Below are 20,854 nucleotides of genomic sequence, written 5' to 3' on the forward strand. Positions count from 1 at the left end.
AGATCTGAGTAAAGATCTGTGTTTTTCCAACTGGGTGGAAGGACCCATACGAGTTCCACCCAAGGTATTCCAACTTTGTACAGAAGCTGCACTGGCATACATAGGGATAGCTATATAGGGATAGCTGCATACATAAACCAACATTTTTGGTCCATGGCCATGTGCCTGAATAAGATGAATCAGTAAGCGATATATAGGCGACAGAAGAAAAATGGGTACTGTGGTGGGATGTGTGTATATAGTGTGCACCAGCAAGCAGTATGTGGCATGGCCCACTTCTGTCTGTCTAGTATATTTTTACCCTGCGCTCCATGGAGGGAGCTCAGGATGGTACATATGGTTATCCATTCCCCAATTTTAACCTCAAAGCAGCCTTGCGAGAGCACTTAAGCTGATATAGGGTAATTTGCCCAAGTTACCCAATAAGCTTCATGGCTGGATGGGAATTTGAATCCAAATGTCTCAGATCCTAATCTAGCACACTAAACACTGAACTCCACTGTCATTTATATTTATAGCACTTACATTTATATGTTGTGTCTGAAGGCTGAGTCCCATCTCATTCTTTACAACTTGAACTCATACATGTTAGAAAGGAAAGTTTTCTGGATAGTAAGCCAGCTGAACAGTAGAATCCGGTGTATATTTAAAGAATCTCTTTGGTGACTTTCACTGTTCGGTTGGCAAAAATCTGTTTCACAATTGTAGGTGTTTGGATTTGGTGAACCTCAGTATTTGTTATGCAATTTTTAAATGCTAAATTTTGCTTTTTCCTAGAAATATTTTATTTTTGTCTATGGCACTACAAGTCTTCATTGGAATGATTCTGTATTTTCATGTAAAATGCTTTTTCTCACACACACCCCACACACTGTGTTTCTTTTCAGCCATTGGTTTTAGTCTTCCTGAGTCTAGCACTTTAAAAAAATCTAATCTGTGATAGATCCTCAGAATTTGGTCTTCTTCTGGGCATTGATGTAAGATCATTGAGTGAAATTGAGTTACCTCAACATGAATAACTGTGGAATTAGATTTCAGGGATGTTACTATGGCAGTGGTATTAAACAAAGACAAACTGCATGTATGGATAACAGCAAAAGGGATATTTGCAAGGAACAAACCTTTAAAATATCTGAATTATGAAGGAAGACCCAGTATTAACTTGGAGATATTTTTTATGGCACGTGGTGTTTGTGGCTCGGTGTCCCATATGCCTCTTCTCCCCACCTCCCCACTTCATTCCATCAGATTCACAAGAAGTCCAACACTATAGCCAGTATATCACTGGAGAGGTTGCAAAGCAGCATGAATTAGGCATTAATTTGTTATGTATATATAAGAAATGGCTGAGTATGAACATTTAAGAAGAAATGTGATCATTTTCTAAAGTAACATGGATCAATGAAATGCATTAGGAGTTAAAACCACCAGCCCACACCCACACAAACACTAGTTGATTCCAGCCATGAAAGCCTTAGACAATACATAATTGAAACTGACATATGGGAAGCCCAATCCAGAGTCCCAGGTGGGTGGGGACAGTAGTGCTGCGGTGCAGCCCTGATGCTTCCAGAGGGCTTTTTGGAGTTGCGGGGGGGAGGGGGAACCTGCCAGAAAGCCCTCCATTGAGCTCAATGGACATATACCACCCCAAAAAGTGGTGTAAATCTGAGGACCATGGCACCATGATCCCAACCCCAAACTGCAGGTAGAAACTGACTAAAATCAGCCTAGCCAGCACACCATCCTGCTCCAACAGGGCTGGAACACTGCAGCTGCTTCTCGGGTCAGGCGCCATGGAGCCACATGGTTCCTGGCTGCCTGCAGATTAGCTCCCTTGGCCAGCACATTTGCCCCTTACATGGCATGGTGGTCACTCACACTGGCGCAAGGCTGAGCTGGCTCCAGAGGTTATTGCCCCCCTTCTGGATTGGGCTCTAAAACAATGCAGATCAATTTAATATAATCAGTTCTAAAATGAATTACTGTTATTGCTAAAATTGTTATGTTTGCTCATGGTTTTTTGTTTTTTAACTTGCTTTCCTTTTTCTGTAACTTTTTGTTGATAAAATAACATTTTTTTAATAAAACAATGTCACAAGCCCTGTTGTTAAGCAGCAATAAAGGGAAAATATGTCATCATCTCAGGCAGCTACAATCCACAAAAGACAAAACTACTATATGCATCACCTTGAAAGTATATTAAAAACCAGAAGAGGATGTACCTTTACAGTAACAGGATATGGATCAAGAATTGAAGGTGCTGGGAAGAGGTAATTTTTCCTAGAACCTTTGTGAGCAGTTGGCAGAAGGGGCCTTTACATTAATTGAAGGAATTAAAGTACCAAAAGCAATTTAAATAAAAGGCAAAGCTGTTGAACAAAACTTTAAATTGTAGCACGAACAGTGCTGTCTGTGTCTTCACAAACCGGCTGCAATAAGATACACACAAAAAGAATGATGCAGTTCTAACCAAATTCACATCAGCTGGACATGCTTTTAAATAAATCTGCTTAGGTCAATATCATTTTTTCTGAAGAACATGTACTAATTTTACAATTTTTTAAGAACATAACTGGTTTAAAACCTCCCCCTCTACTTTCACAGATCAGCTCCCAGATGAGCATCCTTTATTTCTGAACTAATAATTCTTCCTGTCATGCTGTCTTATTTTCTGTCCTTAAACTTTTGATCCCAAATCCAAATTAGCTGTCCTCCATGGCCCCAAATTTTCAAACCCATCACAGGTGACATCTTGTTATACTTTGCTTACTTTCCCACTGATCATAGCAGCCTACAATCTTAGGAGCGGTTACTAAGGAATAAGCTCCACAGAACTCAACAGAACTACTCGTTTATTATGCATGGGACCAGATAGAAAGAAAACCATTTGGATTCTATCCAGTCTCAAGTCCCTCTTTGGCACACTTACTTCTAGCCTGTTAGTAATGTAGGGAGTAGCTTGGGGGTGTTCTGCATGGGAAAAAGGACAGAATAACAGAGATGTCCTGTATGGTGATGATGGGAATTCCCCAAAACATTTTTGCAGAAACATCCCCAAGCCTGAAAGAATGGAGGGCTGTGAATGTGAATTGCCAGTTTTATTGGTTGAAAAGAGCAGTGAATAAGCATGGAGCACAGCTGAAAGGGCTGTAAAATCAATGGGAAGCAAGCTGACTGTCATTTGTGTCCCTTCAATCTCGGACCAAGGCGGAGGACAGAATTGGCTGTGGAGGCTATACAACCTTAGGCACACATCTTCTGTCTAGTCCCATCCACAAAAGTATTTCAGCTGCAGTGCAGGCTTACCTTCTACCATTTGAGAGAATGGGGAAAAGTTGATCAGCTTCTGCCAAAATGACCCCAACTTGGGTCTTCTTGAATTAAAAGGTTGCACAAGAAAAATCTCTGTCAAGCAACAGCCTGAATACCCAGAGGTACATTCTGAAAGTCACCAAATGTATGACTGTTACCTGGCTCATCTGGTCTAACAGCTCTGCCATGGAAAGTGCATGTGGGTAAAATGCCGTCCAGTCATAGTCAACATATGGTGATCCTGTAGAGCTTTCAAGGCAAGAGACTTACAGAAGGTGATTAGTCACTGCCTTCCTCTGAACAGAAACAGTATTTCTTGGTGGTCTCCCATCCAATTATTAACCAGGGCCAACCCTGCTTAGCTTCTTGAGACCTGACAAGATCAGGCTAGCCTGGGTCATACAAAGCAGAGCGCCATACAAAGCGGAATCCAGCCATTGATCCTTTAAGGCTCAGTCCTGCCTTTGGATCTGATAATTAATTTGCCATTGTCCATAGACATTCAATCCTTACTATGTAGCACTGGAAGCTTTTTCTTGATACTTGATTGCATACCAAATAATTTCCTCATGCACGGTCCTTTCTGTATTATTGTCTGCTATCCATGATTAGATAGTCTCATCGAAACAGAAGAGATGAAAGAAGTGACAGACAAAAATGATGTTGAAGAAGATGAAAAAAACAGAAATGATGTAGAGCTTAAAATGCAATAAGGAGCAGATAAGCTAAAAGCAGGAGGACAAGAAGGGAATACTACTAGAATAATATTATTAAAATGTATTTACTGTAAGTAGGCCGTTTTAATCTTGCTATATACAAATTAGCTTAAATAAATAAATAATGGGAATGCCACCTAATAAAGTAATGGGAGTTAATCCTTTGTAATTCGTACAGAAATGCCACAAGTAAGGAGTTGTATCTTCATATACTCAGCAACCACATCCTTCACAAGAGGAAATCTGCAGAGTTTTTTTTTTAAAAGATCAAGAAAATAACATGTTTTGATATGCAGATATGCGCATTCTAAAGACTGGTCTTTTATACTACATGCTGCAACAACGCAGGTCCATACTGGCTTCTGACCCATATTGTCATCCTTGCCTTAGAAAAGAAGGCTGAAGCTACTGAAGAAAACTATTGATTGGATTCTCTAAAAACACTGAGATAAGCATGTGTAGATTTTGATGGGAGATGCTTGAGAAATAACAGAATCAGCATTACACTGACAGGTCTGCAATGACTTTGGTCGATTCTCCACGGTCAATTAATCGCATGATACTCATGCAAAATATCCAGGTTTCAGCAAGAACTCCCCACTGCTTAACTGCTGAACACAGATTCATCCCGATTCTGGTGCTTCCTCTCCCCCTTATCACATGTTTTTAAGAACATGCATGGAAGTGCGCCTTGTAAAAAAGCATGCGCTGAAGGCGGATCAGTGGGGAGGTTTAGGGGTTGAATGTAGGTTTGTTTTCCCGCCATTGGGAGTGATGAGGAGCCTTCCAGCCAATCAGAGTGCAGTGTCCTGTGAGCAAAGCGCACACTGCCCTTTTTTTGTTTGTTTTGCGCCGGCGGGGGCTACATGGAAACATGGCTGTATGGAACGTGATTTCTGTGCCAACTGTAAACTAAAATTAGACTTTTGTGCCAGCACAGCTAAATGGGTAAAGAGTGTCGAAGCCGCGCATAAACGTAGCTTAGCACGAAAAACAGCTACAGTTTTATCTACACATGCGCGTTGTGACGTAGCTGCACACAAAAAAAGTTTTTTAAAAATTCCCGCCCCAACACAGCGCAACAGCCAATCAGGACAAGGAAGAAAGAACCACTGAGCAGATCACGCATTAGTGCTGCACTGTTTGAAACCGTGACAGAAATCGATGTCCTCATCACACACACACTGCAGTGGGGAGGATGAAACTGCGATGAAAAGGTGCCGTTTCTTTTGAAACCTGGTTGTATCCAGCTTTAATTTCTCAGTGGGGAATGGCCTTTGATCAAGTTCATCCTACTCATTATACTGCTCTGCACTGATACAGGATTCAAATACAAATTTTCAGTAAATCATCTTTCCAAAACAGCACGTCACTCTGATGTATCATGAGGGAAATGTTGCAGCTTTCTCAATTACTGCAAACCTCAACTATCATCTCACACACTAATTATTCTGGAATATTGCGCATAATTATGGGGCAGTGAATGGTATACCAGATATTCCTGTTGAGTAAAGTGCTAAAGTCCTGAAAGGCTTTTAGAAAGTAATCTTAGCAACTTTAACATCAAATCTTCACTATTGTCATTCTCCAATACATGTTAATAGCTTCAAATGATGAGCTGAAGATGAGCCATAATTTCAGCTAAAATGTTTTCTATTTCCTTTCTGAGTCTCGGATCAGGTTACCACTCCTAAACACAAATGGTTCAGTTAACCACAATAAACATATATCTTTCTGTTATCACAGCACTTCAAACATTTAAAATATGGAGGATAGAACTAGTTTTTAATTTAAGCAATGTATACTCATGATCCGCTCAGTATATTCACATTTTTTTCTTCCTGCATATAACTTGTAATAGTTATTATCTTTGAGAATGGCCAGTTCAAAATGTATTTTCTCTATTAACTGAGTCTACTGTTTGATCAAGTTTCAAGCTTTCTTTCATCTCACAATCTCAATAGTGGGACCTGTAAGATCAAGGCTCCATTCGCATGCACCCACAAATGTATACCAAGTATTCCCCAAAAATTAAGTTACCACTTGATCCCCACCTCTTCTTCTCCCCCTTTATTCAAAAACAAACTTGCAACACTCAAAAGCTGCATGTCAAGATACTTCAAAGATTGAAAGCGAGCTATTTTTAAAAAGTCACATACAAGACTTTGGACATGCTCAAAGGAACTGTTTGGAGTTTGGTCCAAGTATACTATTTCAATACTAGAAGCAGCATCAAAAGTCAGTATCAGAAATACCACAAAAATAACGGATTTAACACAGCTGCCTTGCATGGTGGTCTCTATGTTACATCATAACTACTTCTGAAATATGCCTTAGTTATTCAAGCAACAGCATGTCACATGGTGCTGGTGTAGAAGCAGAAAATCCAAAACCAGATGTGCAAGAGAGCTGCAGATCTCATTACAGTCACCATCTCAATTATATGATTATTGATTACATTATGATATTTGCTTTCATCTGTACGGAGTGTACACTTCTTATCCACCAGTGCAAACCCATCCAAGTCTCATAATCTGGAACTAGATTATATAAATTGTATTTTATCACATAAGGGCTGAGTCACCAGTCATGTCTATCTAATGGGATCTATGCTGGTTGTAGCCACTGCACCCTAAACTGTCTGGGACCCACAGTACTTTAGAGATGATTTCCTTTCATGCAGGGCAGAGATCATCACTTAATAACTTCCTCCACTTGCCCTGCTCTAGATGTATAGTGGATGGCTTGGTTGGCTCATCATACACTGAGATGGGGCAGCTGCTGGGCACTCAGAGCTTCTGGCAGGGCTCATTGCTGCTGATCCCCCACCTCACCTACACGTACACTTTACTTGTACCTGCTTCCTTATAAGCACTCTGCCACCAGGGTTTCAAGCTGATTGAGCTGCTCTGTGCCAATGGGAAAAGGGTGTGCCAATGGGGTGGAGATGGTTGGGAAGGAAGATGTGAGTGGTGATCTGGTGGTGTGCACAAGACAGGTAATTTCACCCCCCCCCCAAAAAAAACACCTGGAACTGCAAGGGTATGGGCCTTCTCTATAGCAGCCACATCAGGTTAATCTCACTCCATTCTTACTGGCATTTTGCATCACACTTAAGGTGGGATTATTTGCTACAGAATTTGATGATTGGGCTCCTTTTTAATGGTTTGGCTCCCGCCCCCCCCCCCCCCCCCCTGTTTAATGATGGGATTTCAACCAGTGAGAATTAGAGGCCACTCGCTGGTTCAACATCCTGTTTCAAATATAATTTTAACATTGGTAAAATAACAGAGTCTTGTGAACACCTTAATAGCTAATTAATTTATTGCGGTATAATCTTGTATGAATCAGAACTCACCATGTCAGGAAAAATTGTAACAAGACTTATTCGGCTGCAACAGACTAGTACAGATAACCCTTGGAAATGTACTAAGTTTATTTTAACTTCTAACATAAACTCTGTTCCACTCTGTTTTTTTCAGTTGAGAAAATTATATGGTCCTGTATTAGAATATAGTCTCAAATGAATATGAGAATTATCATTCATTTTTATACACTGCCTTTGTCAAAGCCATTATTTTATGCATTATTGAACATTGTACTTTTACACAAGAGCATTTATGCCAAAATGTATCTTTACTTTCAAACGGGTGGGGGAAGCAGGGCCAGGTAAGAACTAGGCCCAGGCAGAGCATTCCACAACAAAGAAGATTCGGCATGCTTTGTTCTGTGGAGGAGGAATTTACAACCGACTAATACCTTTATGTGAAACAGAGTTCAGTAGGGTTTTAAGGTTGGAAAATATTTTAATAAATATTGTCACAAATGTTTGTCTAACACAAGTATCTATCCACAATGCAGACAGTTCAAGCGCACCATGTATTACACTGATTTTGTTTTTGTACAAAAAGACTTGCATTTCTTTTTATACCTAACTCCTGCCCAGTTGCAGCAAGGATGCTTACTCTAGGGTAAATGCACGTGGTTAAAGAGCAGAATGAACGTGACATCACATTGCTTTGAACAATATTAAACCTAACAATATTAATTCAATTTCATCTCACTGTTTACTAGGCGAGGCCCTTTTTAAACACTAAACTCCCTTATGAGGCAAGCATGATCAATCCTGTAACTCACTGACAATACTCTCTGCATTCAGCATAGCAGGTGTCGTACAACCTCATGAATGTGACACAGTTCCACAGATCCACAATGAAATCTACATCTGTTGTAGCACAATGTCCCAACTGCAAGTTATACTACATCACTGCAAAGAATTCATTTCATTCATTCCTCAGGATCATTCTTTCATAGATACAGCAGGCTCTGTATGCCTTATAAAATGGATTGTTGCTACATTTAGATCTGTATAAAAAACATAAACTGTTTCACACATAAAAAATACCACACCAGCATGGGGTCATGCTTCGTAATGTCACACCAGCATTTCAAAGGGAGGGTACTCAGGCGACATGGTAGATGGTCCAGTTGCCAGCAAAATGTTTAGGATATAATAATATTGTGTTGCCAACATCCAGTTTTGGCCTTGGACATCTTCCAGAATTACAACTGATCTCCACAGTACACAGCACAGTTTCCTTAGAGAAAATAGTTGCTTTGAAGGTTGGATTTTTAGCATTATACACTGATGAGGTCTTTCCCCTCCCCAGGCTCCACCCCCAAATCTCCAAGAATTTTCAGAACCAAGAGTTAGCAACCCTAAAATTACTCCAATTTATTTGACCAAGCCAGTCCTCTATTTATCTTTTGCAATCCAGTCACAGCTGACTTGTGGAGATTTTCAAACCAAGAGATGTTGGGAGGTAGTTTGCCATTGCCTGTGTCACAATCCTGCTTACCCTGGAGGTCTCCCATCCAAATGCTAACCTGAGAGTTTGACTAGGCCAAGCTTCCTTGGCACAAGTGGGAATTTGAACCTATGTTTCCAAGGTCCTAGTCCAATGCCTTAACCCCAGCACCACACTGGCTTCCTAAGTAAATAATACAACTTGATTTTATGCTGACAGATTCACATGCTCATAGAGAGGTTTGTTTGAAATGTTAATCTGGGCCTGTTCTCAAATTCTGCAGATGCTAATTAAGGTGTACATCCTGTAAGCAATTACACGAAAATCCCTCATAGGAAGTAAAGCTGTTGCACTGTGTATGTACTATAGACCAAGACTTCTGCGGGATCATGGCCTCCATCAGTTTCACTGCAGCTGCATTAGGGACTAACTCCAGAACCCCTAAGGCAAGCTTAGGGAATTGCTAGTGTAAACTAAATTCTCAATTATTGTATCTGACTAAAGAATTAGCAATTCGTTCACAGTTTTTTGCTGTCATTTGTTTCAAGACATCCAGTAAGAAAAAACAACACAGAAAACGTATTTTGTAACCTGGGGGGGGGGGGTCAGAGAAAATAGTTGGCACGCTCCTAAGCTAATATGCAAGTCCCATTGTAAATGCTTCATTAATTTTTTACTACAGTAGAATAATGTTGCAATTTTCTGTTCCTGAGCAAAAACCTCTCCCCTATTCAACTCGCTGGTACTTCCCCACATCAGTACAACTAGCCAATCCAATTACAGCCTTCATTAGCCGATCTAGGACTGTAACAATAGCAGCCTCTACACAACACAATAGACTCTAGAATACAACTCAGCACATTGAACACAAAAGAGCACATTTACAAACATAGAATTGCATGTCTCATCATCTCAGTCTAACTCCATGATATATGTTTTATCACATAACCAGCATAGTGTTGTGGTTACAGTATCAGACTAGGATCTGGAAGACCAAGGTTCAAATCCCCACACTGTCAAGAATGCTCACCAGGTGTTGTTGAAAGAATAAAATGCAGGAAGGAATAACAATGTTGCAAGCTACGTTGGATCCCCACTGGGGAGAAATGCCGGGTATAAATATCTAAATAAATAAGTCCAGAAAAGACTAAAATCTGAATTGTTCTGCCTACCCCTCTGCCATTTGCACAGATGCAGCATCGGAGCACAGACGTGGTCAGTCACAGCCCCAACTCAACCAATGCATCATTAAACAATAGAGATTAAATATGCAGCATCCGAGGGTCACCAAATTCCTCCATGAAGCAGCTGCAAAAAAGGCCCTGTTCTAGGCAAAACAGCAGCTGAAGTCGAGACAGGGGAAGGCGGACTCTTTTGTCATCCCGAGCCCCTTTGCAAGAACTGTCAGGTTTGGCGACACATCCCTCTCCTTTTTAAATCTCCCTATGGCAACCGGAGGGGGGGGGGCTTTAAAAGCTGCGATCAACGGTCTTGCCGAGGACACTTGCAGGCCGTTAGCTGTCCCCGCAGTCTCCACTGGCGCAAGGCTGCCTGCCAAGGCCGCCGCACGGGGAGCAGCAAAGCGCAGCACGGCCTTTCCCGGGCTTGCGACCCTCGGCCGGTGCCCCCCTCCCCGCTTCCCAACTCCGCCTCCCTCCCTCCCTCCCTCCCTCTGGTCCCGGAGCGCCAGCAGGTCGCACGAAGGCTCCCCAAAGCACCGCGAAGCCCCAAATAAGCCCCACCCGCCTTACCTGACAGCGACCCGGACTGAACTCTCGTCCTGGCCCGTCGACATGGTCTAAAAGCTGCAGGCGCGCGCCGGAGGCAACTAACGCACCATTGGAGGGCGGGGGTTTCTGAAGGCCGAAAGGGATGAATGAGACACGGACGCGGCTCCGGCCAACGGTCCTCCGTGCAGCTCCGTGAAGGGAAAGGGGGGCCGCCTCACCTCCGCCACCTTCTCTCCTCTCCAGCCATTTTAGTTGCCTGGCTGAATGAATAGGTAGCAACGGCGGCGACGAGGGTTACACTCCGCCCACTGGCGTGCCCGGCCCCTGGAGGCGGGGTGGCGCCGCTCACTGTCGCAGCAAACTCTCCGCAGCCTGACTGGCCTCCGAGCCCCTGCGAAGCTGCCGAGCGCGGCCTTCCTCTCACCACCACCCCGCAGCGGCCGGGGCCCCCAGTAAGCGGCCAGGTCCAGGGTCCAGGCAGCCGCAATGCGGGACAGACGCGCCCCCCACCCCGCTTGCCTCAGCTCCCGAGCAAAGAGCAGAGTTCCCCGGACCTGCTGCCCGGCTGGCCGCTGCTGGAAGGAGGTGGGAGGAGCTTTTCTCTTGCGTGCGCGGAAAGGAGATGGATGAGGGTCTCTCAGCTTTCACTTTCAAACTTTTCACGACCACCTTCAGGAGAGGCTGACAAACAGATCATTATATCCCCTACTCGTAATTCAGGTGGTGTCCCTCACATATACCTATCCTCGTCTTTTTGCATTTCTGTTCCAATTGTTGGAAGCCATACCACACAAATTTAAGCAATTGTGTTAAAAGGTAGAGGCAAGGGTAGTGCTTAAGTTAAGAAATAAGCGTTAAGCTCTGTGAGATCTTGTGCTTTGCACAGAAAGTGTTATGTAAGGACCACAAAATGCGCCACATTCACTTTGCCTGTGGTCCTACATATATTTGTTCCTTCAAATCCATATATGCTTTATTTCTAGGCTCCCTCTTTCTAGGCAGAATGGGTAGGTAAGCTGAAATAGGTCTTTTCCTATTCATTTAATTTTGTTGTTATCCCATCTTTTTTTTCTTTAGAACTCAGGGCAACATAAGTCTTCCCGGCCACTTTTTTCCTGACAACCATCACCCTGTGGGGTGGGTTAGGCTGAAACAGAGCAACCTGCCCAAGATCATACAATCAGACTCATGGCAGTTGGGAATTTGAACTCAGGTCTGTTGTATCCTGGTGCAGCCTTCTAACTATTGCACCATGCTAGCTTTCTTTTTAAATCAATACTAATCTATTCCTGTCCCTTTGAAGTTGTTGATTTGGCTATAGATCTTGTCCTAGATTTTTTATATTTGCAGTGATCTGAAATGTCTGGTTTTGTCGCTCTTTATTTTCTATAGCATCTACCTGATGAAAGGGGAATCTTAAAAGCTTGCACATTTTATGGGTACTTGGGTTGGTCCTAATAAAAGGTATTATGTGGATGGTGAAGTAAAATGCCCTTCCAGGCAGGTGAGTGTAAAACAAAAGGTATATTTTAAACAATGTTTCAGAGAGAGCCGGTGTGGTATAGCGGTTAAGAGCTACTGACTCTCATCATTATAACAGTTCATTGCTCGACATGAAGGCTGCTGGGTGACCTTGGGCGAGCCACAGATCTCTCCGAATTCTTTCAGCCCTGGTGGAGGCAAACCACCTGCCTTTTGCCTTGAAAACCCTCTTATCTGGTGAACTGCCTTGAAAACCCTCTTATCTGGTGAACTGGATTTGTTTCCCCACTTGTATACACAAGTCTGCTAGGTAACCTTGGGCTAGTCACAGTTCTCTCTGAACTCTCTCAGCCCCATCGACCTCACAAGGTGTCGTGGGGAAAGAAAGGGAAGAAGTTTGTAAGCTACTTTGAGACTCCTTACAGGAGCGGAAGTCAGGGTATAAATCCAAACTTTTTCTCTTCATAAGTGGGGTAGTGGTTAAGAGCGGTGGACTCCAATCTGGTGAACCAGGTTTGTCTCCCCATTCCTGCATATGAAATCTGCTGGGTTACCTTGGACAAGTCACAGTTCCCTCACAACTCTCTCAGCCCCCACCTACTTCACAAAATGTCTGTTGTAAGGAGAGGGAGGGAAGGAGTTTGTAAGTCGCTTTGAGCCCCCATTACACCCCAAAAGGTGTCATAAATCCAAACCCTGGGTGCTAGTATAGCAGAGGTAATGGCTGGGTGGAAGCTGACTAGTGTTGGCTGCTTCCCCAGTTACAACGCTAGATTACCATCACTACAGTGACAGGGGAACAGTAATGCTGGCACAGCGCTCTACACCACATTCAACCGCTGTGGAGGGTTGCAGCGATCATTCACCAGTGGGTTCACCCCTCTGCTGGGGCAAGTGCCTCCAGCAGCATATCCCCCCCTTTGGATGGGACCATTAGTTGCACTGATGAGGAGAGAACTCTGCCTGTTTGCTACCTCTGGTGTCCCTGGATCCTGAACATCATGTCTGTACCTGTCTGTGAGGCCCTTTATATGTGTATTTATTTGTTTACCATTTTAAATCTCCTGATGAGGATCCAAAGAACCTTTCAAAATACATTTTTAAATAAATTTATGTAAAACACAGAACAAAACAAAAACAAAAAAGTAGCAAGATCTCCTTGGTTGGTGTCCACCAGGTTCACCCACCTGGCCAAGTCTGAAGGCTAAGAACTTTGAGGCTCCTGTCCTTCAGTTTGCACTCAAAGGCTCACATCCTTGAACTTCCCTCCTATGTATGAAACTTTGAGTCAGCACCAAGGGACCCAGGAGATATTAATATTTTCACTGCCATTGGCATGTTCCACTTCTACCTGTTCAAGATCTTTTGCTATTATTTGTCCCATATTTTGGATGGGCTTCAAAGTGGTTTGGAGGCCTCAATCTGTGCCAGCCATTATATCCCAGCCAGCAGGCATGTGCAGCTGTGTTGTTTGAGATGGTTTATATGTTCACGTTGTGAGAACTTGATTTTTTTGTAGCCAAATTCTGTTTTGTGTGTATGTTGTTTGATAAATTTGGGGTGGGGGGGTGTTGCAAGCTTGCTATGCAAATCTGATTTTATTCTGTGTTTTGTAAACTGCCCTGAGCTATTTGGGAAGGCAAGATAGACTTTATTTAGATATAAAATACTGAGTTACTCCAATCTAGGTCTATTGATTTTAGTGCGCATAAACTGGAGTATCTCTGCTTAGGAATGCTCTATAATAAATGCAGTCCATGAATTTTCCTCATATGTATTCACATAGTATAACTGGGTTTGTCAAGCCAGTGGTTAGAGCAGGAGATCCCTTGCCCCCAAATTCCTGTTGCCACTTGGAGCAGTGGCAGGAGATGAATTAAAACTTAAAATAAAAATATAGTTTAAAAAGGGCTTATGTTCTCTGGCATGGTGAGCACAGTGACATCATTTCTAGGCACAATCCAGAAATGACAGTGGAAAGGTCTAGGTAGGAAATGACAGAAATTCTTTAGTAAAACCATAGAGTATCCAGCAATTTCTAGAGCTACCTATTGACTTTTACAGGTTGTACCAGGAAGAGACATCACCACTCTCACAACAACGCTGTCCCCATACTGTATCCCTGCCCCCTCCAGTTGGCCTGCAAGTCTCAAAATGGCTGACACAGGAGGCAGAGTCAAACACAAAATGTCAACAAGGTAGGTTACATATAACTCCAATAGTACCTTTTCAACATTCAACCTTTTCAATATTTCAGGCAGAAGCTCTTTTTAACAGTATAATTTTTAATGTGCACAGCCAATCAGAATCCCTGATGGACAAAAGCAATTCCTAGCTTCATTCACTTTCTAAAAGAACTTGATGGGCACCAGGAAAGGTGTTGGTGGGCGTTGTGGTCCCCACAGGCACCATATTGGGAACCCCTGGTGTAAAGTATACAGACACTTGGACAAATTCAGGCAGTAGAATGTGTTTTTTCTGTTTGATTGTGTAGGTGGGAAAACTTAAAGAGTAAAATGTCTTTTCTCGTTACTAAAAATCTGTTCTGACAGAGGAAAAAAAGGCTGGAAAGATGCTCAGTCAGAGCTGTATGTTCTGTTAGATTTTTTTTTTTTTGAGGGAGAATTCCCTCAAGGCATTGGGCAATGGTCAAGCATCCCACTTTGGGTATATGTATTATGTGGCTTAGAATATATAATATTCTTGCAATAAAAAAGCTCATTTAAGAGATGATGTGCTGCCTATGACAATCAAAAACATTTTTTAAAATTAAATTCCAGTTAGACTTTTGTTTAAAACATTCTAAGTGGTTCTTGTACAGTATCCTCCCCACCTACCACATGTCCATGTCAGAAATTATCTTTCATAATGGCACAGGTTCTTTTCAAATTCAATATATAATAATGTTGTTAAGCAAACTCTTAAGCTCTTAAATGCATTAAGTCATCACGAATTTGAAGGAACAAGTACATGTAAGACTTCAACCAAGGTGAATGTATTATATTTTGTGGTGTTTACATAACACTTTCTGTGCAAAGCACAAGATCTCACAGTGCTTTACATTTATTTCTTAAGCCTCCACCATTGCATTCACTTTTTTTTATACAATTGCTTAATTTTGTGTGCTATGGCTTCCAATAATTGGAACAGAAATACAAAATGATAAGAATTTTACCAGCTTAGGAGAACCAGACATGGTTCCTTCTCTTGTATTTTCAACTGCAGCCAGATGCAAATTAATTAAACAGTTTTTCCTGACACTGTATCTACATGTCCAATAAAGCTTGTATGTATGCGTCACACCACTGTTAACGATACAGGAACTGGGTCAGTGAAAGCGCTAGCCTTATGTGTATTAATTTAGATGAGGTTTATCAGCAAATGACTAAGACCGCAATCATTTGAACATCTGTGTGGGAGAAAGTCTCCATGAACTCTGTTATTGGTTTCTAAGTAAAGAGCCAAGTAAAATAATTTTATAAGATGGTATTGTTAAATCTAGGGAGTGAATGCAAAGTAAATTGATAATTTGCACCTCCTCCTTTCCCACTACTGACACCCCTTTCTCCCAAGAGCAGCATTTTGCAGAGATTAGTGGGCTCCAGTAGGAAGGGAGAAGCAGGAAACTTCCATTATGCCATTTGAAATTTTAATCTGGATCCAACTCTGAAAAATCAGATAAGGCATATATCTGGGGAATAGAAGAGCTGAAGCCATCTATAGTTTAGTATTTTATGTATTTTAGTTAAATTATATATACGATGTTTTAAACTTTTATTCTTGATGGAAACCGCCCTGAGCCTTCGGGGAGGGCGGTATATAAATGTAACAAATAAATAAATAAGTAAATATGTGCTGTCAAAATGCAACTGACATCAGTAGGTATAATACCATAGAATTTATTCCCACCCCCAAACCATTTTATCCAGGGACACTTATCTGAATAGTCCAGAAATCTGATGTAATTCCATGAGATCTCCAGGCCCCACCTGGAGGCTGGCAACCCTAGTTTTACATAGCCGGATATGAGTCCTACTAACACCTCCCCCACCCCACCCAACAGACCTGTAGTTGCTGTGCACTGTTCAGTAACCAGTCACTGAAAATAAAGTGTGAGCAATCAGTATGTCAGCATTTATAAGTATACACAGTTTTATTTAAAACTCAATTAGTGATCATCTAAATCTGCCCTACTGAACTTCTTTTGCACATGTACATTTTCACACAACCTTATGGGAGTCATAATCCCTGGTCCTCATTTCATAATTTCAGCCATTGTACAGATGTAAACTGCCCACAAGGCAGAAGGAAATGGAACTCCACTGGCACAGCTACTGCCCAGCCCAAAAGCTATTGGCAGCTATTCAAGTTGAGTGGCAGTAAGGGGAGGCAATTTGAGGCTTAGCTCACAGATTATCATGGCTGTTTAAAATAGTATGCTCACATTACCTCAACTGGAAACAAAAATAAACTTTAAGAAAATGCTGTTTCTCAAAATACCCGCAGCCAGGTATTTTTCTGTCAAGAATTCTACAAGGAGCCTTCCCAGAGAAACCCCTATTAATTACATTTGCTTCACAAATGTGGCATGGAAGAGATTTAGAGATTTTGACTTGCATCGTGTACTTAAAAGATTGTGATCTCCCAGAACTAGTGCTGGTATTTTGTGGTAATCAACTCTTGAAAGTGTTGTCGAAGGCTTTCACGGCCGGAATCACTTGGGTGCTGTGTGGTTTCCGGGCTGTATGGCCGTGTTCTAGCAGCATTCTCTCCTGACGTTTCGCCTGCATCCGTGGCTGGCAGATCCTCTGAAGATGCCAGCCACAGATGCAGGCGAAACGTCAGGAGAGAATGCTGCTAGAACACGGCCATACAGCCCGGAAACCACACAGCACCCAAACTCTTGAAAGATTACACCAACTTAGTAAATGCTGAACAGTATTACTTTTCTATATGGTATTGAAAATGTCACTCAGTAATTGCTAATGAATATGGAAGGATACATGTGTTCCTCTCTTTCATGCAGTAGCTTCCAAGTGCTGCATCGTCCTTTCCCTCCAGAGCTATCATGAGCCAATCTAAAAATCAGCATATTCCACCTCTGTTGATTTTTTATGAGTTGTTTCAGGTTTGAATAATCAGAAATTCTAACCACTATTGTTCTCTTGAGCTATATAAGCAGATTTTCATTAGCAATAAATATGCCCTCTAGATTTAATATACCTAGAATGTATTAAATATTATCAAAACATCTCAGACTTAACATGCATATTTTATTTCAGAATTCCTGTGAATAAAAATGAGTGGCTGTATTTAAGGGGGTGGATCCAACTATCTTCCAAGTAGCCTTTCTCCAGTTTAAGATACTTTTCCTCTAACAAAAGTGTCTGTGTATTGAAGGAAGGCTTCAAGAATGAACCACAAGGAAAGATGAGGTATAAATGTTTCAATATTTAATAAACTTTGTTCAGTAAAGTGGTAGGATGAGAGTAGGATACACCCCACTTTTGCTTTGCAAATAGGTGAGACAGAAAATACTAACCACTTTTCCATTCCCAATGATTTCAGTGGAATTGATTTTCAAACAATGTACGTAAATGGAATTTAGTCTAATGCCAGGTCCTCGTCCAGATCCATAGTTAGGGGAGGGCAGGGGGAGGGTGGAATATAAATTATTGTTGTTGTCTCCCTAATGAGACTTATGGCTGTCTTCAATAATTCAATAAAACAAAGTGGTTTTTCAAACCAGCTTTGATACTATGTTTCTCTTTGATGCAATATACTTGTTGGTAGGACTGCTAATAACTGCTCTTTTATATGACATTGCCTGCGCTGTCCTTGCAGGACTTGGATTTTTCCACACAAGTGGCTTTTATCAGTTCAGATCCCCAACTGTATCTTTTTTTTCTTTTCCACATATGTTTTTTTCTGTATGACAGTCACTTATATTTTCATTGCTCTTTCTTTGAGTTTTTGGAGAGCACTTTCACACCAATGCTTTTTTCAAGCCTCTTCTAAGTCAGCTTTGCTTCAGAGAAATGTGAGGAAACCCCACTGCAAGGCCACTGCCTATTGAAGAGTTCCCAGGTAAGTGTTACATACATAATAGTCGTATGAGTAGCATTAGATTATTAATGGCATCTTATTCATCCCTACCATGACAGCTCAAAAGTTAAAAGGAATATTTCAGCACAGTTTAATTATTCCTGTGCTCTTGGTTTCACAAGAAGGTCAGTATGGCTCATTCCGCACATGCAGAATAATGCACTTTCAAACTGCTTTCAGTGCTCTTTGAAGCTGTGCAGAATGGCAAAATCCACTTGCAAACAGTTGTGAAAGTGGTTTGAAAACGCATTATTTTGCGTGTGCGGAAGGGGCCTAAGTTTGGGGAGGTGCATTGCTTCAAACTCTTTTTGATTCTTTTCTTTTTTTTCTTTTGTCCTGTCACATAATACTGTGCTCTGATCTAGTGATCACAGTTCTAAAACATGCAGTTTCTTTCTATTGGTGACACTGATTGTAACATGGTAGTATTTTCCTGATCTGCTTAACAAGCACTACCATGTCCTCACCTCTCATAAGCCCCCAGACCTTCTATTGGGTTACATACCAAGAGTAAAACCATTTATTTCCTTTCACATTAATTCTGTTTTACATCTTGCACACAGTACAGTGAGGCCACATACTGGCATAGATATGGAGCTAATCGTTGATTAATGCATCTCCTGATGTTCTTCTCCATTGTTCATGTTTTCTTTCCAAAAGGTGACATAGCTGCATCTCGTGATGAAGCTGTATTACCTTAAGAAAACCTGTAGGGACCCCACAATTTCAAGGAATCAATGAGCAAGGGGGTAAAGATAGGTTGATCAAGGGTTCACACATCCTGAACAATACTGAACACTGTCCTCTCTCTATGAACAGCCGTAATGAGGCTTTTTTTGGTAGAAGAAACTGTAGTTGTTGCCAGCTGCAGAGTTGCCAGTTGCAGAGTTTTTTCCAGCAAGACATTTTGCAAATGCTGGATACTGCAAATGGGTGGTTCCTTGCTTAATGATATTGCCCAACAGATGCAGCTGATGAAGCCAGCAAATGCCATGAGGAGATGCTTGCAGAGGATAGACAACACCATGGCGAAATGATGGCCGAAGAGAAACACAAGTAGGACATTATATTGGAGAAAAATAGACTGGCGCACGAGGCATTTCAGGACACCATGGAGAAGAACATAGATATGATGGTTGCCACTGTCAGTGCCCTCAAAACCATGGGCGAAATCATGCTGTCAAAGCAACAGGAGAGGGCATCTCAGAACAGAGACATATTTAGTAAACACTGAATATGAAACACTGGAAACTTCACCTGGCATGACTAATGTAACCCAAACTAGTGTTTCTGGACCTACACTGAAAAAGGATGTATGTTTCAGCCATAAGATAGCTCACATGAACCTCTGGTTTGCATTTTCAGTTCTCTCAAAGAATCTCCCTAATTGTTCTTTTATGTGTCTTCCTCAATAAATCTTATTTCCTCATGTAGTGGGTATGAGGGGTTATTGGACGTGTAAACTACTTTGATCTACACTCAGAATGACAGGTTGATTAAATAAATAACAAAGTCTTGATTTTATAAATATATCTTCAAGGTATATAGAATGGAATTGCACTTAGAACATAAATAATCCTAGATATAATATTCATTTTGAGTGTATTTACGTTGTCTCACAGAGACAAGTTTAAAATTGTCCATCTGTCCAGATCCAAAGTTATATCACCAATTAACTTGTTAAAATTTAGCATAATCATGTTTGTAGTATCTTTAGGAATCAGTATTTTAGCATAAGTAATTACATAGGCAAGTACACTCTGTGATATATTGTCTTCCAGTAGCATAAACTCAGACTGTGCCCAATTAATTGAATATCCAGACAAATCTTGGAAAGTATTAATCATATTCATTAATGCAGGAATGGAAGATTGAGGTTCCAGAATAATAATGATCTTCTGCATAAACATAATTTTAAATTCCAAAGAGATATGTATAAAGCCATGATTGTTATTACTCTGTCTAATAGCACAAACCAGAGGTTCTATACATAAATTAAAAGAAGAGGAGAAAGTTGGTAATCCTAACTAGTGCTCCATTCAAGAGAGAATGGTGAGGGAAACATGCCTTTAATCATCACCCTAATCTGGGAGCTGAATAAAGAATTCTAACCCATATCAAACATATGTGAGGAAAACCAGATTCAGTCAATGTGGCAAAGATACAGTTCCAGTATATTTTGTCAAAAGCCTTTTCAGCATCAAGTGAAAGAATGGTAGTCTAAATAGCAATAATACATGAAGCAACACCAATTGCAGTGCAGAGTGTAGAGTTGGCAAAGACAAAGGTGTTGTGGTTCCTCCCACTCCACCTGACCTTTTTCTTTTTCTGAGAAACTCTTAGGCTTTGTTCTTTAGTTACATTCAACAGATGCATGTGAGATGTCGAGCATTATACGAAGTGGCCTATAGGGCAAGGAAAAGAGCACAAGTAAGACAGGGAGCTCTGAGAGACAGCATGATTCTGTGCAGACATGTGGCATAGCTATAGTCCACAGTCTAGTCCACAGTGCCCTGGAGCAAGATGGATGAGTATTATGATTGTCATTCTAGTTGACCCTCCCAACAGTGAAACAAATTGGCTGGTTGTGCCATTGATGGAGCCAATGCAGTGCAAGTACTCAGTTTCCTGAATCCAACCATTATCTGAAAGGACTTGAAGCATTTTATTATACAATTTTGACACAAATAGTAACACA

At 41.4% G+C, this 20,854-nt stretch overlaps 1 protein-coding gene and 1 long non-coding RNA gene across 15 annotated transcripts in view; one reads left to right on the forward strand and one right to left on the reverse strand.

Moving 5' to 3' along the window:
• KIF21A (kinesin family member 21A) overlaps positions 1-11,076 on the reverse strand; it is a 124,252-nt gene extending 113,176 nt beyond the window's left edge. For 4 of the 14 annotated variants that reach the window (XM_048501051.1, XM_048501047.1, XM_048501041.1 and 1 more), the window contains exon 1: positions 10,591-11,074. In XM_048501051.1, coding sequence (XP_048357008.1) covers positions 10,591-10,634 — 44 coding nt within the window. In that variant the 5' untranslated portion in view covers positions 10,635-11,074. Of the gene's footprint in view, positions 1-10,590 lie in introns of all 14 variants that reach the window. The other 10 variants (XM_048501042.1, XM_048501050.1, XM_048501045.1 and 7 more) reach the window with 6 other exon arrangements.
• Positions 11,077-13,874: 2,798 nt separating this feature from the next.
• Positions 13,875-19,554, forward strand: LOC125435607. Its single transcript, XR_007244897.1, has 3 exons — positions 13,875-14,249; positions 17,334-18,138; positions 19,122-19,554. It is a non-coding gene; the product is annotated as an uncharacterized LOC125435607 (long non-coding RNA).
• Positions 19,555-20,854: the final 1,300 nt, after the last annotated feature.

This window comes from Sphaerodactylus townsendi, linkage group LG06 (assembly GCF_021028975.2).
Source record: "Sphaerodactylus townsendi isolate TG3544 linkage group LG06, MPM_Stown_v2.3, whole genome shotgun sequence".
Classification (NCBI taxonomy): Eukaryota; Metazoa; Chordata; class Lepidosauria; order Squamata; family Sphaerodactylidae; genus Sphaerodactylus; species Sphaerodactylus townsendi.